Source organism: Manacus candei, unplaced genomic scaffold, assembly GCF_025592945.1.
Source record: "Manacus candei isolate 608988 ecotype Guabito, Panama unplaced genomic scaffold, ASM2559294v1 h1tg000047l, whole genome shotgun sequence".
NCBI lineage: Eukaryota > Metazoa > Chordata > Aves > Passeriformes > Pipridae > Manacus > Manacus candei.
The window spans coordinates 6687177-6706904 of NW_026138095.1; the positions used below are offsets into that span (position 1 = coordinate 6687177).

Below are 19728 nucleotides of genomic sequence, written 5' to 3' on the forward strand. Positions count from 1 at the left end.
CAAGCACATGGGCCAGAAATCGAGGCCAGCTTGGTCTCCTTTCATGATCAGCCAATGAGGCAAGAGAAAACCCCAAAGCCAGGGTGGCTAAATACATAAAATTTAGAAGGTTTGGCTGTTGAGCCCAGTGCCCCCTGACAGACACCCACGCTGTGTCTGCTCAAGTTTCAAGAGCTTTCCTTCTTCCCCTTTTTTCCTCCTCTCCACCCCCGGACAGCACAAACCAAACAGGAGCGAGGTTAAACACACACACGCAGAAATCCAACCAACCCAGCTGCTTGTGTTTTACAGTTTCTCTTCTCCAAACAGCAAACATCCAAAATGCTACAGAGGTTAACTGAGTGCAGAGGAATCTTCCAGAAACGTGGAGAGAGTCAGCTCTGTACCAAGTCTGACAGTGGCAGCTCATTCGTTATTATAACTGACCCCGAGGTGACGGTGCTCACCGGCTCCTGGGAAGGGGTTTCCCTGGCACTGGGAAGGGCACAGCATCCCCTTCCTGCACTACTGCCTGCGCTTGCTTTCCAGGATGGCCTTCCAATTGTCCACCCAGGAGAGCAGGCGCCGGCGCGGGGCCGGCAGCTGGACGTGCCTGTTGTGGCAGCAGGTGAACAGGACGTGCTCCCAGCTCGGGTTCGGTTCTGCACCTGGGGAGGGAAAAGGGGGAAAACTGGAGTCAGCTGGGGGTGACTCCCCAGCCAGGAGCCAGCGATGGAACTGCTGTTCAAACCTTGGATGGTGTCCTTGTCGTCAAACAGCAGGTCAGCAGCTACGACGGTCTTATCTCGGGTCAGAATAATACTCTCCACAAACTCGGGCCCCAAATGTTTCTCTACCCACTTATACTGCAGAGACAAGGAGTAAGAGAAAATCCAGCTGTAGTCTCAGTTTGCACATTGCTCGTGCCAGGTCAGCCCTAGTGCAGTAATTTTTTCCCCTGTAAGCCCACATCTCTGTCTAGGAATCCCCGTGTGGAGCCTGGCCACAGCCCAGGACGGATTTAACCTGTGACAGCCTTCACTCAACACTGCCCTGGCCATGCTGAACTGTTGAGTTTGTGAGCAGCACTGGCTGCTTGCCCAGAGCACGTGGATTGTGCCCATCCAAGTCACTCCAGTGACCAAAGTCTCCCCTCCATTCTCGTGCCAGTGGCAAACAGGACTAATTCCAACACCACGGCCTCCTCAACTCAGCATTGGCCTCTTTTGGGGCAACTGGATATCTCAGTCTCCAGATTTAGACAGAACGTTTTGTTGGTTGAGGATTCTCCAGTGTGGAATCCCCTGGGAATGCCCATTCCTTGTAGGGAACTACAACAGTTCCTTTGCTATCATCTCCTGATAAACTGGTCCTAAGCCCAGCTCCAAGAGCTCAGGGCTCACGTGCTCCATAGTAATTCTGGCAGCACATGGCACTGCAAGATTCCCCATCCTGAGCTACTGCTCCATGTCTGGGCAGCTGTTCCTCGGACAGGGATCAAGGGAAGCCTGGCAGCTGGAGCAGCCACTGCCTTAATAAAGGAATGGCTCTGTCTTGGTGTTATGAACCAGCAAGGCCTTGCAAAAGCAGCATTAAACCCAGCAAAATAAATTCTCTCCCACCTTTTCCACAATGCAGTGCTCGTATTTCCGGAGTGGACTCGTGCAAATGAACACCTGGGTGCTGAAAAGAAAACAGTCTTGGTTAGCAGTCAGGGGGGAAAGTGTGTATGGTCATGGAAAAGGGCTGCAGAGTGTCCTTACTCCTGCATGTGGATCATCTCCTTCATAGCTTCAAGGGCTCCTGGAATTGGATCCAACCTCAGGAAGAAGCCAGGCGACTCATAGACACTGGCTACCTTGGCCTGCAAGAGACAGAGGACAGTCAGCAGTGCCTGTGCTTTGATCCAAGATGTCCCAGCAGTTCTCCAGTTATCCCGTGTGTAACAGCCAGCAAAGGGCCAGCACTTTGCCAAGGGAGGTGATGCTCCCCCAAGAGTGGATTATAAAATTTCTCACCTTTTGGGTTCCAGGAAAAGTCCAACCCAGGCACACAAGAAGTCACTCCCTGATGGCTCACTCGGAGTGAGGAGGCAGAGCTGACCCTGACCTGGATTTGTTCCCACCACAAACAGCCCTGACCCGCAGCTGGAATCACTGAGCTCTGGCAGAGGGACAGCTCCCTCCTCACCCCTCCCCAGCAGGTCTCTCTGGATTAACTCTTGTGAAAACCAAAGGAACAAGTTTGAGGCTTCTGCTCCTCTGTCATGCTTGGCTGACATTTGCTGATGACTCAGGAATTTACCAGGGACAACTGGGCAGACACAGGCACTGCCCAATATCCCTCTTTTCCTCTGGAGCAAACAGGGCAAAGTGGTGACCGTGCCAATGGCCAAGTCAGCACTCCCACACATTTGGGGTGAATCCCTTCAGCAAGAGGGAAGAGTGAGGATGGGAGCACTGGGAAAGCTTTGTGTCTTTGCTGCTTTCTGTGATTTTCAATCACCTACTAAAACACCCATTGCTGAAGGAGCAGACCTTGACACCAGCACAGTTGGAGCTGCTCCTCTGTGGTAAAGTCTGCTCCAAAGAGCATCAGACTGCAGCAGGAAGTTCAAAGGTGGATCCCTGTGCTTCCCCAGGAACCTTTGGCTCCCTGGGGTGACCTGTGCACCCCGTGACCCCCAGCTGGGCTGGGTTTGGGGGTGCTGTGGGACAGCTCTCCCTTCGCCTGGCTCGGGGCACGGGGCCCCACGATGGGCTGAGCAGGGGGATTAAAGGGCTTTATCCCTGTTGTGTCTGCACCTGCTCTCGGTGTAAACCCACCTTCCATACAGGCATGTGGGATGCCACATGAATCAGAGAAGTCATTAATGGTGAGAAAGTAGGAAAGGAGGTTTGTGCTAAAGGTAGAATAATTTTTAAGTGAGTGTAAACAGGAAAGAAACAAGATTACTGGAGGAGCAATGTTATCCCATTTTGGCTAAAGTACTCAAAAATGGTACAGAAAGTTATTTAATATGATACAGCACAGTGGCATTTACAACCCCTAAAAGGAAATGCAGTATTTCCAGGGCAATTCCAGTGCCTTTAGGTAGGACTGTCCTTCTAGTCCTTTTTTTTTTTTAATTTACTGATAAGACATTTTCATACATTTTATTATTAGGAAATTCATTGGTTTGAATGCAGTTCTGGTTAGTTAATTTTAAAGATTGCTCTCTGTTGACTGTTCAGTGGCCTGTGTTAAATCAGAGTGTTTCAGAGTGGGTCACAGCCCATGGGTTTTCTCCCCCCTTATCACACATCCCATCATGGCAAAGGACCCACAGCAGTGCTGAGGCCACTTCCAGGCTCAAGTTTGACTCTCAGACAGAGAGGTTCAGCTTCCAGTATCTCTTCTACCCTGAGACACACAAATCTTACCTTCCCTGGGGTCACACTGTGAACTTCAGAGGTGTCAAAACCAGCATTTTTCCACTAGCATTAAAGTCATACGTTCCCATGCCACTGAACAATTTTGAAAACCTAATTCTTGTTAAGTATTCTTCAAAGGCAGGCTGCAGCCTTTGCTCAGAAATTGTACAAGGCAGCTTTAGAGTCCAGCTGATGGTCTCTTTGCTCTATATCACCAGTGGAACATCAACATAAAGACCATTTCAATTAAGAAGCAATGAGAAGGAGCTGGCATTAAACCAGCTCACTCAGTTATCATCATCTGCAAATACTCATAAATCAACAGCCAGAAATTTGGAAGCACTGCCTGATTTCACACGCAAATCAGGAGAGGCTGAGGAGTCTCTGGGTGCAGACGTGGCAATCAGATCTGCCCAGATCTCTGTTTCCATGCAAAGCCTCCCTGATCCCAGCAACAATTCCCTGGAGCTCTTCCCAAGGAGATTGAATTACAGACTCAAGGCTTGTGTCTGAAAGCTCTTTTATCCTACAGCAAGTCACCAGAAACTGGCAAGTTTCCACTATGTCACAAGAAAGTCTGGCTTTGCTGGCAAAAGAAAATCGATTTGATGACTCTTAGAATCAAAAGCCATTTCCCTCCCCCACAAGAAACAAAAAGTGATTAGAAACTGAAAGTAAAACCATTTTCTTTCCTCATTTTCATGCCATCAGTGCTGAAGGTTTCCTTTTAACTTCCATTAGCAAGATAACAACTTGGATGCAAAACTGGAGTGACTACCTCTATCTTTAAGCTTTCCCGTTGGCATTTAAAAAAACAATTCTAGACACCTAAAAATAATTCTAGAAAATTTTGCCCCCGCTGGAGGTGTTGAATCCTTTTTTGAAACTGTCTGGGGTAAGGAAACACATCCTAAACTCTTGGGAGATAAATCCCCATCAAAATGGCTACACATGCAGGGGGGCAGATAGGCAAGAGCAGCAAAGAAAGTTCTGAACAAAATAAAATGGATTAAAAGTCTTTCTAAATAAAATGGATTTACAATGTGAAATCAATGATCAAAACAGAAATAAAACCCCAAGTAATGGCTCCAGTTTCAAGGGGCAGCTGCTCAGCACCAACAAAGCATAAACACCCCTCAGTAAGAGGCGATTCATAAATCATTAGCACAGCACTTCCCACCCTCTGGCATGAGAGTATCCCACACCCTGGCAGTTCATGGGCAGGCACAGCCGACACCTGCCACAAAGAGCCTGGTGTCCAGCTGATCCCTGGTGTCCTGCTGATCCCCTCCTTTCAGCACTGACAAACTGCAGACTCAGTTTCCCTGCACGGACATGAGGCCTCACAGACCCCCCGGCACAGGATGGAAAAACTGTCCTCAGTGTCTGGGCTGCTGGTTCCTGCTGAAGCTTTTCCTGCAGCTGTGGGCAAGGAGAGACCTTCCACAGGGATTCTCCTGCCTCAGAGACACCCTGTACAGCCACGGCAGAACTAGCAAGGGCTCTGTTTTTAAACTATTTTATGATTTTTACATAAAACCCCAAAGGAGCTTCAAATCTTTAAAACTTCATTGTTGTGGCTAAAGCAGCCCAGAACTCCAGAGGTTACTGAAGGAGACACACAGCACAGCTCCACAAAGCTAATTTCCTTAGGAAGCCAGGCTAGCAATGAACAGCAAGATAAGAGCTTTCTGCCACTGCTGATCTGCGTGGGACTCAAACCAGTTATCTGGTTATTCCATTGCCACACCTAAGGTCTGGGGAGAAACAGGATGAGCACAAACCAAATGAGGGAATGGGAATGCCAGAAATAGAACAAAACACAATTTTTTTTGATAGATCAGATTGTAGACCTTCAAAATAAGAACAAATAAAAATTCAAGACCCCTTTAATTACCTGCATTTTTTTTTGGTCCATATATACCTAAACAGGATTCACTTAAGGAATACTAATTTAAACGATAAATCATGTCTGTTTATGTAAAATAATAACCAAATTCATGCCTGCTGGCTATATTTACAGGTTCCTAGGTCCAGGAACTTCTGAGCATCAATAGTCATTGATTAGAGCTCGGGCAGTTTGGAGCCTGTGGAAATGCTGACTGGACCCAGCATTCCCATCCATCACCCTGGTGCAGGAGCCTGGAACAGGAGGGAAATCAATGTGAATTGTCATTTCTTAGCAGTAAAAAAACCCTACAGGCTCAGTACAGGACCTTAAAATTAGCAATGAACCTCTCAGGGAAAGTGTATGGCACAGCCTGGATCAGCATCCAGGCTCTGTAAAGAGTCCTCGACTGTCCTGCAGTGACCAGAGGGGAGGGTGAAGTCTGGATTCACAGTATTTTTGATTTTGCCTTGCAAACCTCTCTGATATTCATTCAGTCATTAGCAGACATTAAAAATGGCAACAGTTTGCATGGATGTAGGGTGTTCCAGAGCTTTCTGCATGCTGCTCCTGATCATTACCTGCCATGCACTCTGCTTGTCAGGGCATGCAGAGGGAATATGGACACAGGATTTCATTAGCTGTACAAACCCATATATAACATTTATATTTCTTGTCCTGCTGTGGAGCCACATTAACACTCACAGAGCACTTGGGGAGCTTTGGGTAAGTTATTACTCCTGCTGCACAGCAAGAGCAGGAACACGAGTAGGGTAAAGAACAAGCTGAACATGGTTCAGTGAAGAGTTTGATGACAGAATTGCTCTTTGCCAAATCCTGCACACACTTCCCTGTAAAGGGCTGGTGATCCTCCTGGAAGACATCACTAATTATCATTATACAAAATAAGGCTGCACGAAATGCAAAATTAAAAATACTGTGAACCCAGACTTCACCCTTCCTGCTGGTCAGTCTAATCAACAGCTATCGAGGCTCAAAAGTTCCTGGAATTAGGAAAATCATAAATATAGGGAGTAGGCATGAATTTGGTTACTATTTTACATAAACAAACATTATTTATTATTTAATTTAGTATTCTTTAAACGAATTCCATGTACCTATACACGGACAAAGGAAGTTGTAGGTAACTTAAGGGGTCATGGCTGTTTAAAAAATACTGACCCGACCCCGAGCTCTGCACACCCAGGGTGGGCAGGGAGAGGTTCCCGGGCCGGGTGAGGAGGGTGAGGCTCGCACTCACCTCCAGGTCCTCCCGCAGGCTGCGGTACTGCTCCCGCACCGAGAAGCCCCTGCGCTCCGCCAGCTCCACGCGCGGCTCCGCCGGGAAGCGGGCGCGGAATTCCCGCAGCACCGCGCCCTCGAAGTCGGCCAGGACTCCGTCCATGTCCACCAGCACCCGCAGCGGCCCGGCCGCGCCGCCCATCCCGATCCCAGGTCCCGGTTCCCGGCACACGCGGGCGATGCGGGCGGCAGCGCCCCCGGCTCCGGCACACGCGGGAGGGACATGAATATGCATGATCATCATGAATATGCATGAGGTGGGCGGGGCTCCTCGGGGCAGCCCCGCGTGGGAACAGCGGTGGGATCCGCCAGGAACCGAGGAAAAGCGAATAGCACCCCCAAAACCCTTCGGGATCCCGCAGTGGGCACATTCGCAGCACGAGGGGGAGAAGGGCGGTGGGACAGCAGCAGCATGGCTTGGCCAAAGCCTCAGCAACCATAAAGGAGCACTGATAAAGTTCCACTGGGTTTGGGGACTGCCAAGGAAATGTAATTTGTTTACTTCCCATGCTCTACCTGCAGCCGGTCCTGCAGCCCAGGGGACACGAGGGATAAGAATCCTCTCCCCTCCATGCAGGAGAGGAGCACGTCAGAGTAAATCCAGTTTTGTAGGTTAAGCACCTCGGGCTAGGGCTTCTCCAGCACTGATCTGGAAAGCCTGGGTGCTTTCAGGCACCGGTTCCTCCAGGAGGAGGGTGGAAAAGCTGCCAGCAGACACACCAGCTCCATACAAATCCTCTGCTGTGGCTTATCCTGCAGCAGATCCCTCCAGGACAGCAGAGAACTCCACAGTTTGGACTCACAGCCACCTCCCTTTTTAGGATCCTGTTTTGGTTTGGGGTTTTTTTGTTGTTGTGAGGAAAATAAACTTTCCTCCGTTTTCTTGAGATAAAAAAGTATCTTGGATAAACCAGATTACAGATACCAAGCCATATTCCACATTTCTCTGCTCTAGAAGACAAAAATTAAGAGATAAGTCAGACAATCTCTTCAGGGGAAGATGGCACATGATGGTGATGTTAACCAAGTGCAATAACTCTCCTCCTCTGCTGTATCCCACCTGTGCTGGAGCAGGGCATGTTGGCTGAGACAAGGACAACTGAGAATAAAGGCAAAACCAAAACCATGAAATAAAACCCACACAGGAAACACGGCTTCAAAATTTCTATATTATTTACTTTTAAGCAACAATCCAGCTCCGTGAAATTACAACACACACTTTTAAAGGATGAGATTTTCACCTCATGGTCAAGCACCAGCATGATCATGCACAGCATTGAGTCAGTTGTAAAAAAAAAATGCCCTGTAATTCTTATTTATATGATCCACTCCACCTTTACTGAATAAAGTCTGAATCAGCCCCTTCCCAGCACTAGGCCAGGTGGCTCTGGTCATCAGCCCTCTATTTGGCACAGACCCTGCATCATAATAGTCCAGTATCAAGATTTATTTTGTTTTTAAAGGCAGCATGGTGTACATTAACCACTCAATGATTTATATGGCACAGCAGGGCTCAAGGCATTTACCACATGCAGTCAATGAAGCCTTTTAGATCCCTAAATCCCACATGTGGAGGGAAGGGACCGCTCTTGCTGATTGTTTGCTGGCCTGGGTAACCAGGATTCTAGACCCTTGTAAAGCTAAGGGGTTCTAAAAAAAAAAACCTCAGTACAAAAACCCTCTAAGCACACTTAGAACCAAGCTACTCTCCTTTGAATTACATTACAATACTTCATAAAGCTTTCCCTCAAGTCTATCACTAGAAAACACTCATGTCACTTCCAGTAGATCTGGGGGAAACACAGGACAGAAGTGGAAAAAACCCTTGACTTCAAAAAAAGATGGAGTACATAAAGTGCTTCTTTTTAATGAAAGAAATTTGAGATGTACAGTCAGGCTCAAGTTGTGCAGTTCACAAGCATGGGGGAAAGAAAACAGACACGAGTTCAAAACAGTCAGGAAGGGAAAGGTTTAACCGAGGACTAGGCTGGACTTGCCACCGGGTGGATTTCTCCTGGACGGTGCAGGTGCTGGTGCTACTGGGCTAGGAACAGGTGCAGCAGGCAGGGATTTTTCTTCACTCTGACCTGGGGCAGCTTCTACATCAGCCTCAATGTTTTCTAGAAGAAAAGAAGCTTTTAAGGTGTTTGATGTGGATGAGGAGAGCCAGATGTTTCGCTGGCTCCTGTCAGTTCTCTCCTGGTGCACAGACACACTCGGGTGCTGCTGCAACCCGAGGGCAGGGCAGACTCAGCCCTCAGAAGTGTTTCTCAGATGGACTCTGCCTTCCAGCTCGGTTTAGGGTGTTCATCAAGAGCCACATTCACTCAGCTGCTATTAGGGGACACCAGCAATTCATTTTTCTTAATGACAAGCAGCTCAAGGCTTAAGACTTGTACATATAATTAGTCGGCGTGTGACTCTGGCAGCAGTAACTCAAGTCTGAGCAGGTGCTGGAAGCCGAGTCACAGAAGCACCAGCAAGAGCTCAAACTACATTCCCAATTTCGTAACTGGAGGGAAGAGGATCTGACACACTTCTGAGCCTTCACACAGAACAGAGCAGGGAACAGCCATGCATGGGGAGGCTCTGATTGTACACTCCCTGGGAAGCACATGATAGTTTATTTTAAGTCCTTCTGAACAGCCACAAGTGAAGACAGGACACAGAAGGAATTCTTCACAGGAAGCACTTTAGATACTGTAGCAAATAACTAATGTATCTGCTTCGCTGACACTGAGTACAGCAAGTACATTAGCATCTCACATTTTTATGGACTAACACAATCACTTCTGAGCCAAAGGCCCAAATCAGCACCAAGTGGCCCCCTGGGTACTGGGGGAGTGAGGGGAGCAAAGCTTCACCATCAGCTCTGTCAAGGTACACCTCATCTGTTTTCAACAGACCCCTTAGTTTAATCTAATGAATGCTAGTTCTGGGTTTGGAGGATTCAGACAACAGCTGCACATTCACCCTAAGCTTCACGTTTAGTAAATCTTGATTAAATTCCCTCCCCCAGGCTCCTCCTCAAACTGCAGAGACACAACTATTTCAGTTCCACCTCCCAGGGCAGCCACTGCACCCTTTTACCTTCCTTGTTCACCTCCACAACCTTCTGCTCTTTACGTGTCAAGGACTGCACACTCGATTCAAGATGTGGGTGTACCATTGTTTGCAGACAAAATGATGGAATTTTCCATTTTCTCCCTGATGACATCCAGCATTTTGCTAGCACTGCCATCTCAGAGAACACTCAGTGCCAAGACTCAAGGCAGATCCTGGGAGCAGCACAGAGCTGAACACAAAGCTGCCATGGTTTAGGTGTTGGGTTTTTTCACCCCCTGGATTCATTACTTTACACTTACTTACATAAGGATTATCCTGCCACCTTTTTACCTGCCTACCTCATTCTGTTGAGTCCTTCTGACAGTGAGATTTTCTCACCATCAGCACAATTTGACTACTTGAAAGAGCTCATATCACCAACAGAATTGGAGACTTCACTGTTCATTACCTTTTCCAGGTCACGGATGAAGGCCCTGAATAAAACTACCTCCACATCACTTCCCATGGCTCGTTTTTCCAATTTGAAAGTCAATTACTAAGCCCTACCCTTTGCCTCCTATCTTTTAGTTACTTTCCTACCCCCAGGAACAGCTTTCCTCCAATTCTGTGGCAACTCAGCTTATCTCTTTTAAATAATATTTGATGCAGGATTTATCAGAAACACCAAAATCCCACTTCTGTCCACTGAACCCCCTGTATCCACGCTTATAATAATCTCAAAGAACTCCAGCAGCTTAGCATAGTCCCCACACAATCAGGAATAATCTGCACTACAGACTCTCTGCTGTGCTCATTAACACACCAGCACAGCTGAACTAAACACTTAATACCACATTTTAAGCTTGAAGCTCCTGTAGCTGCCGTGTCCCAGTGCCTGCTGACTCAGCACAAGCATCCATGGAGATCATCTGCCCCTAATGCCAGACTCCACCTTCCCCTGTGTGTGTCATGCACTGTCTAGTTCTCCTTAGCTGCTCACATTCATTCAGCTCACAGTGCCACTGAATCACAAAAGAAACATGAATTAAGACCACAGGAGACTTCTGGGGAAGTCTGTGTAGCTCATTCAGCCAGCTGATCACACATCAGCACTTCTCACACAATCAAGGTATAGATATATTTGCCAACCTAATGACTAAAGTAAATGCAATAGGATCAGCTCAAATGTTGAAGATCTTCCCATCCCAAAAAGGGTCTAATCCCTGGAACAGCTCCCTGCTGAGTGCACTGCAAACCCCTGAAACTCTGAACAGAAAGGAACTACAGCTTCCAAACAGGAAGCAAGAAAACTGCTGCAAAAGGAACATTTTCTTCCCCTAGCCAGGTGAGATTAATAAATATGCACACCCCACCTGACACCTACTTGGGGTTTTATAATCAGTTACATGCAGAAAATTATTTCCACATTCAAAAGAATAAACATTTTTACATGATGGGAAGCTATTAAGATTCTGGTTGTGCTGTGAACTTGTAAGCAGACAGCTTTTGCTTGAAGGTGGGTTCATTCAACTCTTTTCAAACCCTGCAGACAGCTCTGCAAATCCAGTACAAAGTCACAGGTGTGCCAGGTGGGATGTTCACCAGCCCAGCAGGAATATCAAGGGGAGGAGTGGCACACCTCAACGAGACTGGGCTCCATTAAGCTAAAATACCCAAAGTTATCAATGGTAGAAATTAATTTAACAATCCATCAGGATGCTCAGGGATCTGCACAGACACCATTTCCAGGAAGCATTAAATTCCTACTCCTTCCTAAGTACCATCAGTGAAAGTTTGACATTAAAACCTTTGCCTGTCATTTTAATTTCATTTTGGCCATCTCCAAAAGTTTAATTTTTACTCATGGCCACAACAGGAAACAACCCCAATTACTTTCCAGTAACACTTTTTTTTTAACCACCTCCCAGCAAACATTTATTTGGTCCTTGATAAGAACTTCCCTCGCTGTCACTCACCAGAAACAAACCTAAATACAAATACAACACCTGTGAGAAATGTGAACTTTTAAATTTAAGAGTCAGGAATATCACTTTGCACTCCAAGTTTCAGCTGTCCTGATCCCAGCCAGCTCTGTTTCTGTCTCCTCCCATCCCAGCCCTTCTCACCTCACTGCTGTTTGTGGGATCTCCTCTGCCCTGTGGGGAGCTGGTTTAAACAAGCACCAGGAAAAGCAGCAGAGCCCTTAGAGCAGTTTACTTCTATTAGCAAACCACATCCTCCTACTCGAGGCATAAACTCCAGATGCCTGCAGTGCTAATTAAGATCAGCCAGACGTGGGAAAGAAATCCTAAATCCTGTACACAGTTTGATTAGAAGCTGCCTGCTAAAGAGGCAACACTTATTTTAGGCACAGATACCACTTAAGAGGTAGTTGAAACGTTCAGGAAAAGCTCTCCCCATCCCAGCAGGTCTTTTCAGGACAGGGAGCTGTTAATGGCCTCAGTGATCTCCCACCACTCTTAGGTGTTGAAAGTAGCACTTGGAAAGCCACGGTCAACACACACATTCCTGTCATCAGGAAGGAAGCTATTCCTAGGGTGAGCCTTACAAAGGAGAGATTTCCAGCCTCAGAGCTAGAAAAAACACTTGAAGGTTGGCACACGTGCTGCTAGGGGAAATGTCTCTGTTTACAGGATATTTGCAGTATGCAGATCAACTTCCTTGGTAAAAATCAGCATTTAAAAGGCAACAGGAAGTTAAAAGCTGGTTAATGCAGACACTTCCAGATGCAGTAGCTGGGTTTGATTATTTCTGTGAGTGTAGAGTTTGCTGTATGAGAAGACAATAGGAAAGAAGGACATTTTAAACTAAAATCAATTAAGTTGACTGTCTTATTTAATTACAAGCTACTCTAACAGCAGTGTAGTCTTTCAATCACTTGAAATCTTTGCAAGTCAGTCTCCACCTTGCCTTCTAGTACTCAGACAAATCTTTACACCAACAGCTGGTGGCAAAATAAACGAGCAGGACTGTTCTCCTTTTTAACCTGATGACTCACAGGCACTCCACCATTTCACTCCATACCCACACTCCACTGAAGCAGTCGAGTCACTTTATTGATCTGATGGATTCCAGAATAACCCCAATCTGCCTCTATCCCAATACATGACCATTTATACATCCTGTATCCTCCTCTATTGCAAAAGGCTTTCACCAGGAGTCTGAAGGAGTTACTTACCAGAAATTTCACCACCAACATCTCCCTGGAAAAGAGAGAGAAACATGTTATATCTCACATCTCACAAAGGACATGGGTGGGCACAAACACTTTACTGTGCACAGCATCCTAAATCCAGCAGCACTGACAGGAACCAGAACATCCTCACTGCAGAGCAGGAGGGACAAACGAATTACACTGAGAGTCACAAGCAACAGTTCAGTGTCCTCTCCTTTCTACTGAGCAACTCTGCAACACCAAACACTTATCTGTTAATATGGCCAAGAGCATTTGTTCTACCCAGGATATTTGTGAAACGCTAATCAGCTTCTTTGCAACGCTGCTGATAAAGTTTCCTTCACTACATAAACAGTTAAACATTATTTACATACTGAGTCTGTTCACAGGCTGCAGCTTGACACAAAGATACAGAGTCTCCCAGCAGCAGCCCAGGCTCCTCAATGGCATGAGGTTTTATCAGCTTTCATAGATTTAACATTGCTAATTACACAGTGAAACTGCAGAAATTGGGATACAGAAGCACAGCAACTGACACAAATTTACCACCTTAAATCTCAGGCTGGGCTACAGCTCACCAGCTCCAGCTTCTGCTGTTTGCAGCTGAACTACTGCATAAAAGTAAACTATTCCACATGGGAAGAATCTGTTTGCAAAGCTGAGAACCACAGTGTTTAGTTTAATTGTATTTTCTGCCAAATTGTTAAACAGTTTGTTTTCTGTGGTAGCAGATATAAATTTAATTCACTTATATTTGCTAAATTGAAACAAGACATTTTCTGTAACAAAGAACAGTTTTGTGACTTAAAGCTCCTATTAATAACAAAAATGGGTTGTGATGCTTGATGTGAATTACCAAAATAAAACATTAGACAAAAGGTGTCTGCTACAACATTTGAGATCAACTATTTACTTACCCAGCTCTTTTCAGACAACTTAAAGCTCAAGTTTTAAACAACAAGATTTCTTTTTTCCACTAAAATTTGTTCATGCAAGTGCAGGCTACCCTGCATTCCTGTGTTTCTAAGGTCAGAGGAATTACTAGTTTTTTTATTGAACCATTGTTCAGAGGAATCCTGTTTTTCCCATTAAATGTAATCACACATTTATCAAATGTCATCATACATCTAGCAAATTTCACTTAATTATCACTATTAACACTACAAATCGGGCTCCATATTGCTACCAAGTGAACAGTTTATATAGAAAATAACACACCTGATGGTATTATTAACACTAGTAACAAATAAAACAAGCATTGATGCTACCGAGGCAAGAACTTGTTGAGATGTGAAACCAAGTTTTGTCAGACCCACGCAGCGTTTGCTGTAGGTAACCATTGTTTATAAAACGTCTAAACCCACAATCACACACAGAGCTGAAATTAGATTTCGCAGCACTTCATTACTGTCTCAGCAATAAGACGAGTTAAGAGCTCTGGAAAGTGGTCCGTGTGAAAAATCCAACCCTCCATCAACATTTAAGAGTATCAGGTGGAACCTTCAGGAAAAAAAAGCAGATTGAGAACAAGGCTTCGAATCCTACAATGCTCCCAACTGTGTGAACATCACTTGTAAGGCAACACCACCCAGGGCGTGAATTGCCCATTATCAGGCTCTTTGTAGTCAAGTACTGACCTTGGGATCTACAAAGTCTCCACAGTTTGCCTCAGTTGAGTTTGTTCTTTGTGGTCCAGATGATTCACAGTTGTCTCTGATTTCACCTGGCTTAGCCCCTACAAGCAGAGATTGATTCCAATCAGGTTGCAAGATAAACTTACCAGAAAAGCAGATCATAAATAGTTACAAGTTTGGGTACTCTGAGGGAGGTGCCTTTTTTTTTTTAAATTAAAGTTTGACCATTCTAAAAAATCCTGGTCCTTCAGATAATAACTCACAAATTACTCTCTTACAGCAGCACCTCATGCAGTGAGGGTGTCATTTAAATAGATGGGATTTAGGGTCCCAAGGCCACCCCTACTCTGCAGAAATGGAAGCTAAACCCCAGCTGTGAGAAAAACACAAGGCTAAACTTCCTCTGAGTAAGTTCACTGTACTGTGACTTGATTAACTTGGAGAAATTGCACCCAAAATACAATTTTCTGCTTGCAACATGCCCAAGACTTGCATAAAAAAACCCCTTCTGGTATAAATTCACGAGAAATAAACAATCCCCTGCAAGCAGATATCATTTAGAGCCCACAAGTACCAAGGAAGAAGCAAACTCTGCTTTCCACACAGCCACCACCAGCTTCAGGCTGAGGCACAAAATGAATCAATGCAGCTCAGCAGCTGTGGAAACAAAGCAGGATGGTCTTACCCGATGCTTTAGCCCAGGAAGGTGGGTTCTCTTCAGGAGTCCCAAAGATGCTGGATGCCATTTTGTTCCTTCGCACGGGTTGTTCTTTGGGCTCATCAAACCCCAGGGAGAAGTTGGACCCTCCTCCAGGAGGACGCAGGACTCTGCAGAGAGAGGGGCAGCTTTACAACCTGTACCCCTGCTGAAAGCTGCTCTCCAGCCCATAAATCAGAGGCTGCCATGGCTCCAGTGCATCATTTGAACTATCCAGGTAAGCCCCTGCCAGAATTCCATCCTGGCACTGTGTCTCCACTACTCTCCACTTTAGCAACACTTACGGAAATAAAATGCTCCCAACACTCTACTCGTGCCCTTGGCTTCATTCAGTGTCACCAAGGGCTGCTGCCACCAGCCTTCAGTCTGAGCCAAATAGAAAATAAGTACGTGGGCTTGTCAAATTCCAGCTTTTTAAAGAGAACTCTGTGAAGGTTAACATCAATCCTCCAACTGGCAGCACGGCAAAGGCTGAAGTTTGGACTATGAGCCAAAGGACTGGTTGCACTACTGATGGCTGCAGCCTTTTTATAGATTTGTTTCCTCAGAAAAAAACCCCAAGTCTGCAGCATGATTCTGGTCTAGAGGCAAAAGGTGCAATCAAACAGCTTTAAGTTGACTATTATTAGGAGAGACACGTGTACAAAGCTCCAGATATGTAACCTAAATCTAACAATCTGCTGTTAGACAAAAAAGGAGCCTGCTCAGGACTTCATGAGCTTTATTGTTGGTCTGCTTTCCAACCTGCAGAAATCAACCAAAATTAACAGCAGCAGCAAAGTAAATCTTTAAACGTAAACTCCTCCTGATCTTGTTTTCTTAAGCATGAGATCTTGCATTTGCTGGAGAAGCCAGGAGAATAAAACTGACAGTGTGGGAACTGTCACAACCCCCAGAGAGATGTGAGTACACCAGCAGAATTTGGGGTTTCTTGGGCTTTCAAGGCATCCAGTGCTCTGAAATGAACACCAGGACAAAATAGGGATGGGTGCACCCTTCCTGTTCTTTACACGTAATTTAATAAATCAAAGTTAGAACCTCACAAAAGGGAACAGCACACAGCTTGTTGATGCTCCAAGCCTGGGAATTCCACACGAAGAGTGTGTCTGATTGTACAGTGTCATCATCACGGCTAAACATTCAGATATTTGGAGATTTTGTGCTTGTTAAACTCCAGATGCAACACAAAAACGCTCCTCCAAGCTCAAACACAACAATGGCAATGGAAATTCCCAAAGGTGTGCAGCATGGATATTTAATGTTACTTAACCAGCAAGCCACTTTTCCTTAAAAAATTCTTCTCCAAAGTTCTAATTACTAATGCTCAGCTGCTAATGGGAGGATCCCAGGAGACTGGACAGTATGTTTGATTATGATTTGTTTTGTCTCCTTCCTGAATCAACAGATATGGTGTAATGGTTTTGAATCACTCCTTTATCTTTCTTATCCCGAGAAAATGTCTCCATTTAGAAGGCTTATTTTCTTAGTTACATCTGTTGCAGTTAATCTGAAGAACAGCCTGTTCAAAGCAGGGCTTGTTCCCACACCACAGATCACCTCTATTTCACCAGAGCAGTGAAACTACCACTCTCTTAAGGACACGACAGTTTGCACTGACAGTCTTTAATGACATTAACAGAAGAGGCAACTGAAGGGGAAAAAAAGCCATCACTCAAACTGTTAAAAAGGAATAATGCCTTTTTACCAATCTCAGCTAAAGGCTGGCAGGTTTCATTAGAAGCCTCTCACAGCCTGGAGATGCTGTAACGTGCTTTATGAAAGCCACGTTTAACACTTCAAGCAACGAGCTGCTCTTAAAAATTCCACCTGATACCCAGCGATGTCCACTGAAAATCCACCCACAGCTCCAGCCGGGAAGCGCTCTGGAAACACGCTTCGCAAAGGGTTTGTAACACGCTTTGCAAAGGGTATTTTTCGCTTTAAAACGCACCCTGAAAAGCTAAAAGGAAACAGGAAGCATCCGCTTTGTCAGGCCAAAACCTGACAGGAAAAAAAAAAAAAAAAACACACACGACAGCCTGTAGAAAAGGCACGATCCTCTCCAGCTGCGCCTCCGGGGAACGCGGGTGCCCGACAAACGCCGCGCATCTCCTCCGCGCCAACCTGCCAAGTTTTTCTTTGTTTCCAGACAGGCTCCGCTTCCACCCCCCCACGCCCCTCCCAGCCTCGGGAGCGGGGAAGGGGCGACCCCCGGGTACCGTCACCCCCCGAACCCGGCGGGTCCCCCCGGGCGGGGCGGCGCAGACAATGGAGCCCGCCCGGCCCCACCCAGCCCGCGGCGGCCCGAGGGGTCGGTGCGGCCTCGGGGATGGTGGCGGGGGAAGGCGGCGGGGAAAGGCGGCGGGGAAGGCCCGGAGGGGCGCGGTGCCCCCCGCCCCCGCGCCGTGGCTGCGCGGAGAAGGCGGGGAGTCGCCTCCCTTCTTTGTTCGGCGGCAGCGGCGGGGCCGCACTCGCGCACCGGGCGGGTCTCGGCGTCCCCCGCACCGCCCCCCGCACCGGGCACGGCGCCCCCCGCAGCCCCCCGGGTGGGCGCGGCCGCCCCCCGCCTCCGGCCGACCCCCCCCGGAGGACCCGCACGCCGCCAGCCCCGGCGTGCCCGCCGCAGCCCCGCGCCCCAGCCCCGCCCTGGGGCCGCGCCGGACAACACCCCCCGCCCCCAGGACCCCCGGCCCCGCCGCCATGTGGGTGCCGGCGACCCCCCGAGCGCCCCCGCGGACCTGGAGCTGTTCCTGCCATTAGGGTCCATGCCCGAGAACGTGGCCGTGGTGGTCATGGCGGAGGGACGGGGGGAGCCGGAGCGAGGGAAGGGGGCTCTGTGCAGTGGCGGTCCCGCGGACGGTGCTGCTCCTCCCGCCCGGCCCTGCCGCTGCCGGTGACAACTGCGGCCGCCGCCCGCACCACCGCGGGTTTTATAGTCGCCTCAGTCCCCGCCCATACCCAGCCTTCTCATTGGACTGTTCAAACGCAGTCGCCATCTTCTATTGGGTCGTGCCCTGCCACTCTTCCCTCTGCCCCGCCCCGCCGTCTATCCCGGGACGCCTCGCCTCACCGGCGGGAGCTCATTGGTTCAGCAATACGTCTGCTCCGCGCTGATTGGCCGCAGGCGAGCGGCGGCGCCCTGTGCCGGGGATTGGCGGGAGGGCTGTCATTCACCTCTGGCACGCGCTGTGATTGGCTCAGCCGCGCCTGAGGCGAGACAAAAGTGCCCGCGGCGCTGCCCCCACTGAGGGCCCCGGGGAGTGGGGGTCCACTGAGGGAGTCCTGCCGCCCCCTCAGCGCCCTCCCGACCCCCTCATGCCCCGCGGTCCCCACAGACACCGCCCAGGACACACCCTCGGGCCACCAACGCCCCTCCCTGGCACCCACTCGGCCACGCAAGGCCCGGTCCCTCGCACTCATGGCCGTGCCGGCCCTGCAGGTGCCTCAGGAGGTGTCCTGGAGCGGCTCCAACGTACAGGGATGAGCTACTTGAGAATCATGACCAGCCTTAATATTAACACAGGGAAGAGCTGAACTGCTAAAACTACACACAGATTAGAAAAAATAAAACGCTGTGGTCCTAAGACCTATTAAAAAAAAAAAAAAATCTTGGTTTTTTTCTTTTTAAAAAGGCCGAACCAAGGCCATTGTGCTGCAGGAGGTGTTGGCACAAGGCCGCACACATCAACGAGGGCAGAGACACAGCAAGGGCCTGCAGGACACAGGGCTGGGCAGGGAACACACCTCAAAAACCATGGTGCAATAAAATAATTTGCAGTATCAGTGTATTAGTTTGCAGCAGTGGATTACTGCATGAAAATTGAGTTCCAGCACATGGTATGGCAGCAGGAATACAAAGCCCAGCAATGCTGCTCACCTGGCACGAGGCTGCACATTTTGTGTCCTGTACCTGCTGCAAACACCAGCACGAATCTCTCACAGCACAGTTTAAATTATCACATATTGGCTGTTGACCCATCCATCAAACCCACCTCTGGTTTGGTGACTGGGAGCTTCCTGAACTCCCTGAGACTTCCACGCACACAGATGCTTCCTTGCTCATCACTTTTGCTGCAAAATCTACACATCAGAACCTGCCACTGCAAATATTATTTCAATGAGCACTTGGATAAAAGAGGAAAGTTCCATCCATCTCTCCCAGTCTGCACTAACAACCAGCCTTAATATCCCCATTTTCTCTGGAAAGTATTTCTTTTTGGTCTGGAAAACACAAAGATTGTGCCACTTCACTCTATGTACAACATGAGATGTCCAGTGTCTGAATTATCACCAGCCTTATTATTACCACAGGGAAGAGTGGAACTGCTAAAACTACACAAAGGACCACAGTGTTTTATTTCTTCTAGTCTAGAATCCATAAACAAAAAAATTATTTTTTTTTCCAAAAAAGCTCCAGCCACTATTTAGATCCCCAGGGAATTCTCTGTTGCAGCACATCTTTCTAGAGGTAGATTAAGGGGAAATTTTAAGTAAGATGACATAGTTGTTTTAATTCTATTATCCCTTAGGCTTGGGCATTAAGAAGTCAAATG

General features: G+C 47.6%; 2 protein-coding genes across 2 annotated transcripts; both read right to left on the bottom strand.

Moving 5' to 3' along the window:
* Window positions 1–63: 63 nt before the first annotated feature.
* On the bottom strand, window positions 64–7602 carry NT5C (5', 3'-nucleotidase, cytosolic). The gene is made up of 5 exons (XM_051797308.1): window positions 6542–7602; window positions 1743–1843; window positions 1602–1662; window positions 731–845; window positions 64–647 (listed from the first exon to the last, which is right to left on the bottom strand). Exons 1-5 carry the CDS (start codon window positions 6824–6826, stop codon window positions 505–507), a joined length of 705 nt encoding a protein of 234 aa, XP_051653268.1. The 5' UTR covers window positions 6827–7602; the 3' UTR covers window positions 64–504.
* Window positions 7603–7732: 130 nt separating this feature from the next.
* On the bottom strand, window positions 7733–18093 carry JPT1 (Jupiter microtubule associated homolog 1). The gene is made up of 5 exons (XM_051797311.1): window positions 17914–18093; window positions 15143–15285; window positions 14461–14558; window positions 12827–12851; window positions 7733–8702 (listed from the first exon to the last, which is right to left on the bottom strand). The coding sequence occupies exons 1-5, from the start codon at window positions 17967–17969 to the stop codon at window positions 8554–8556; spliced, it is 471 nt and encodes a 156-aa protein (XP_051653271.1). The 5' UTR covers window positions 17970–18093; the 3' UTR covers window positions 7733–8553.
* Window positions 18094–19728: the final 1635 nt, after the last annotated feature.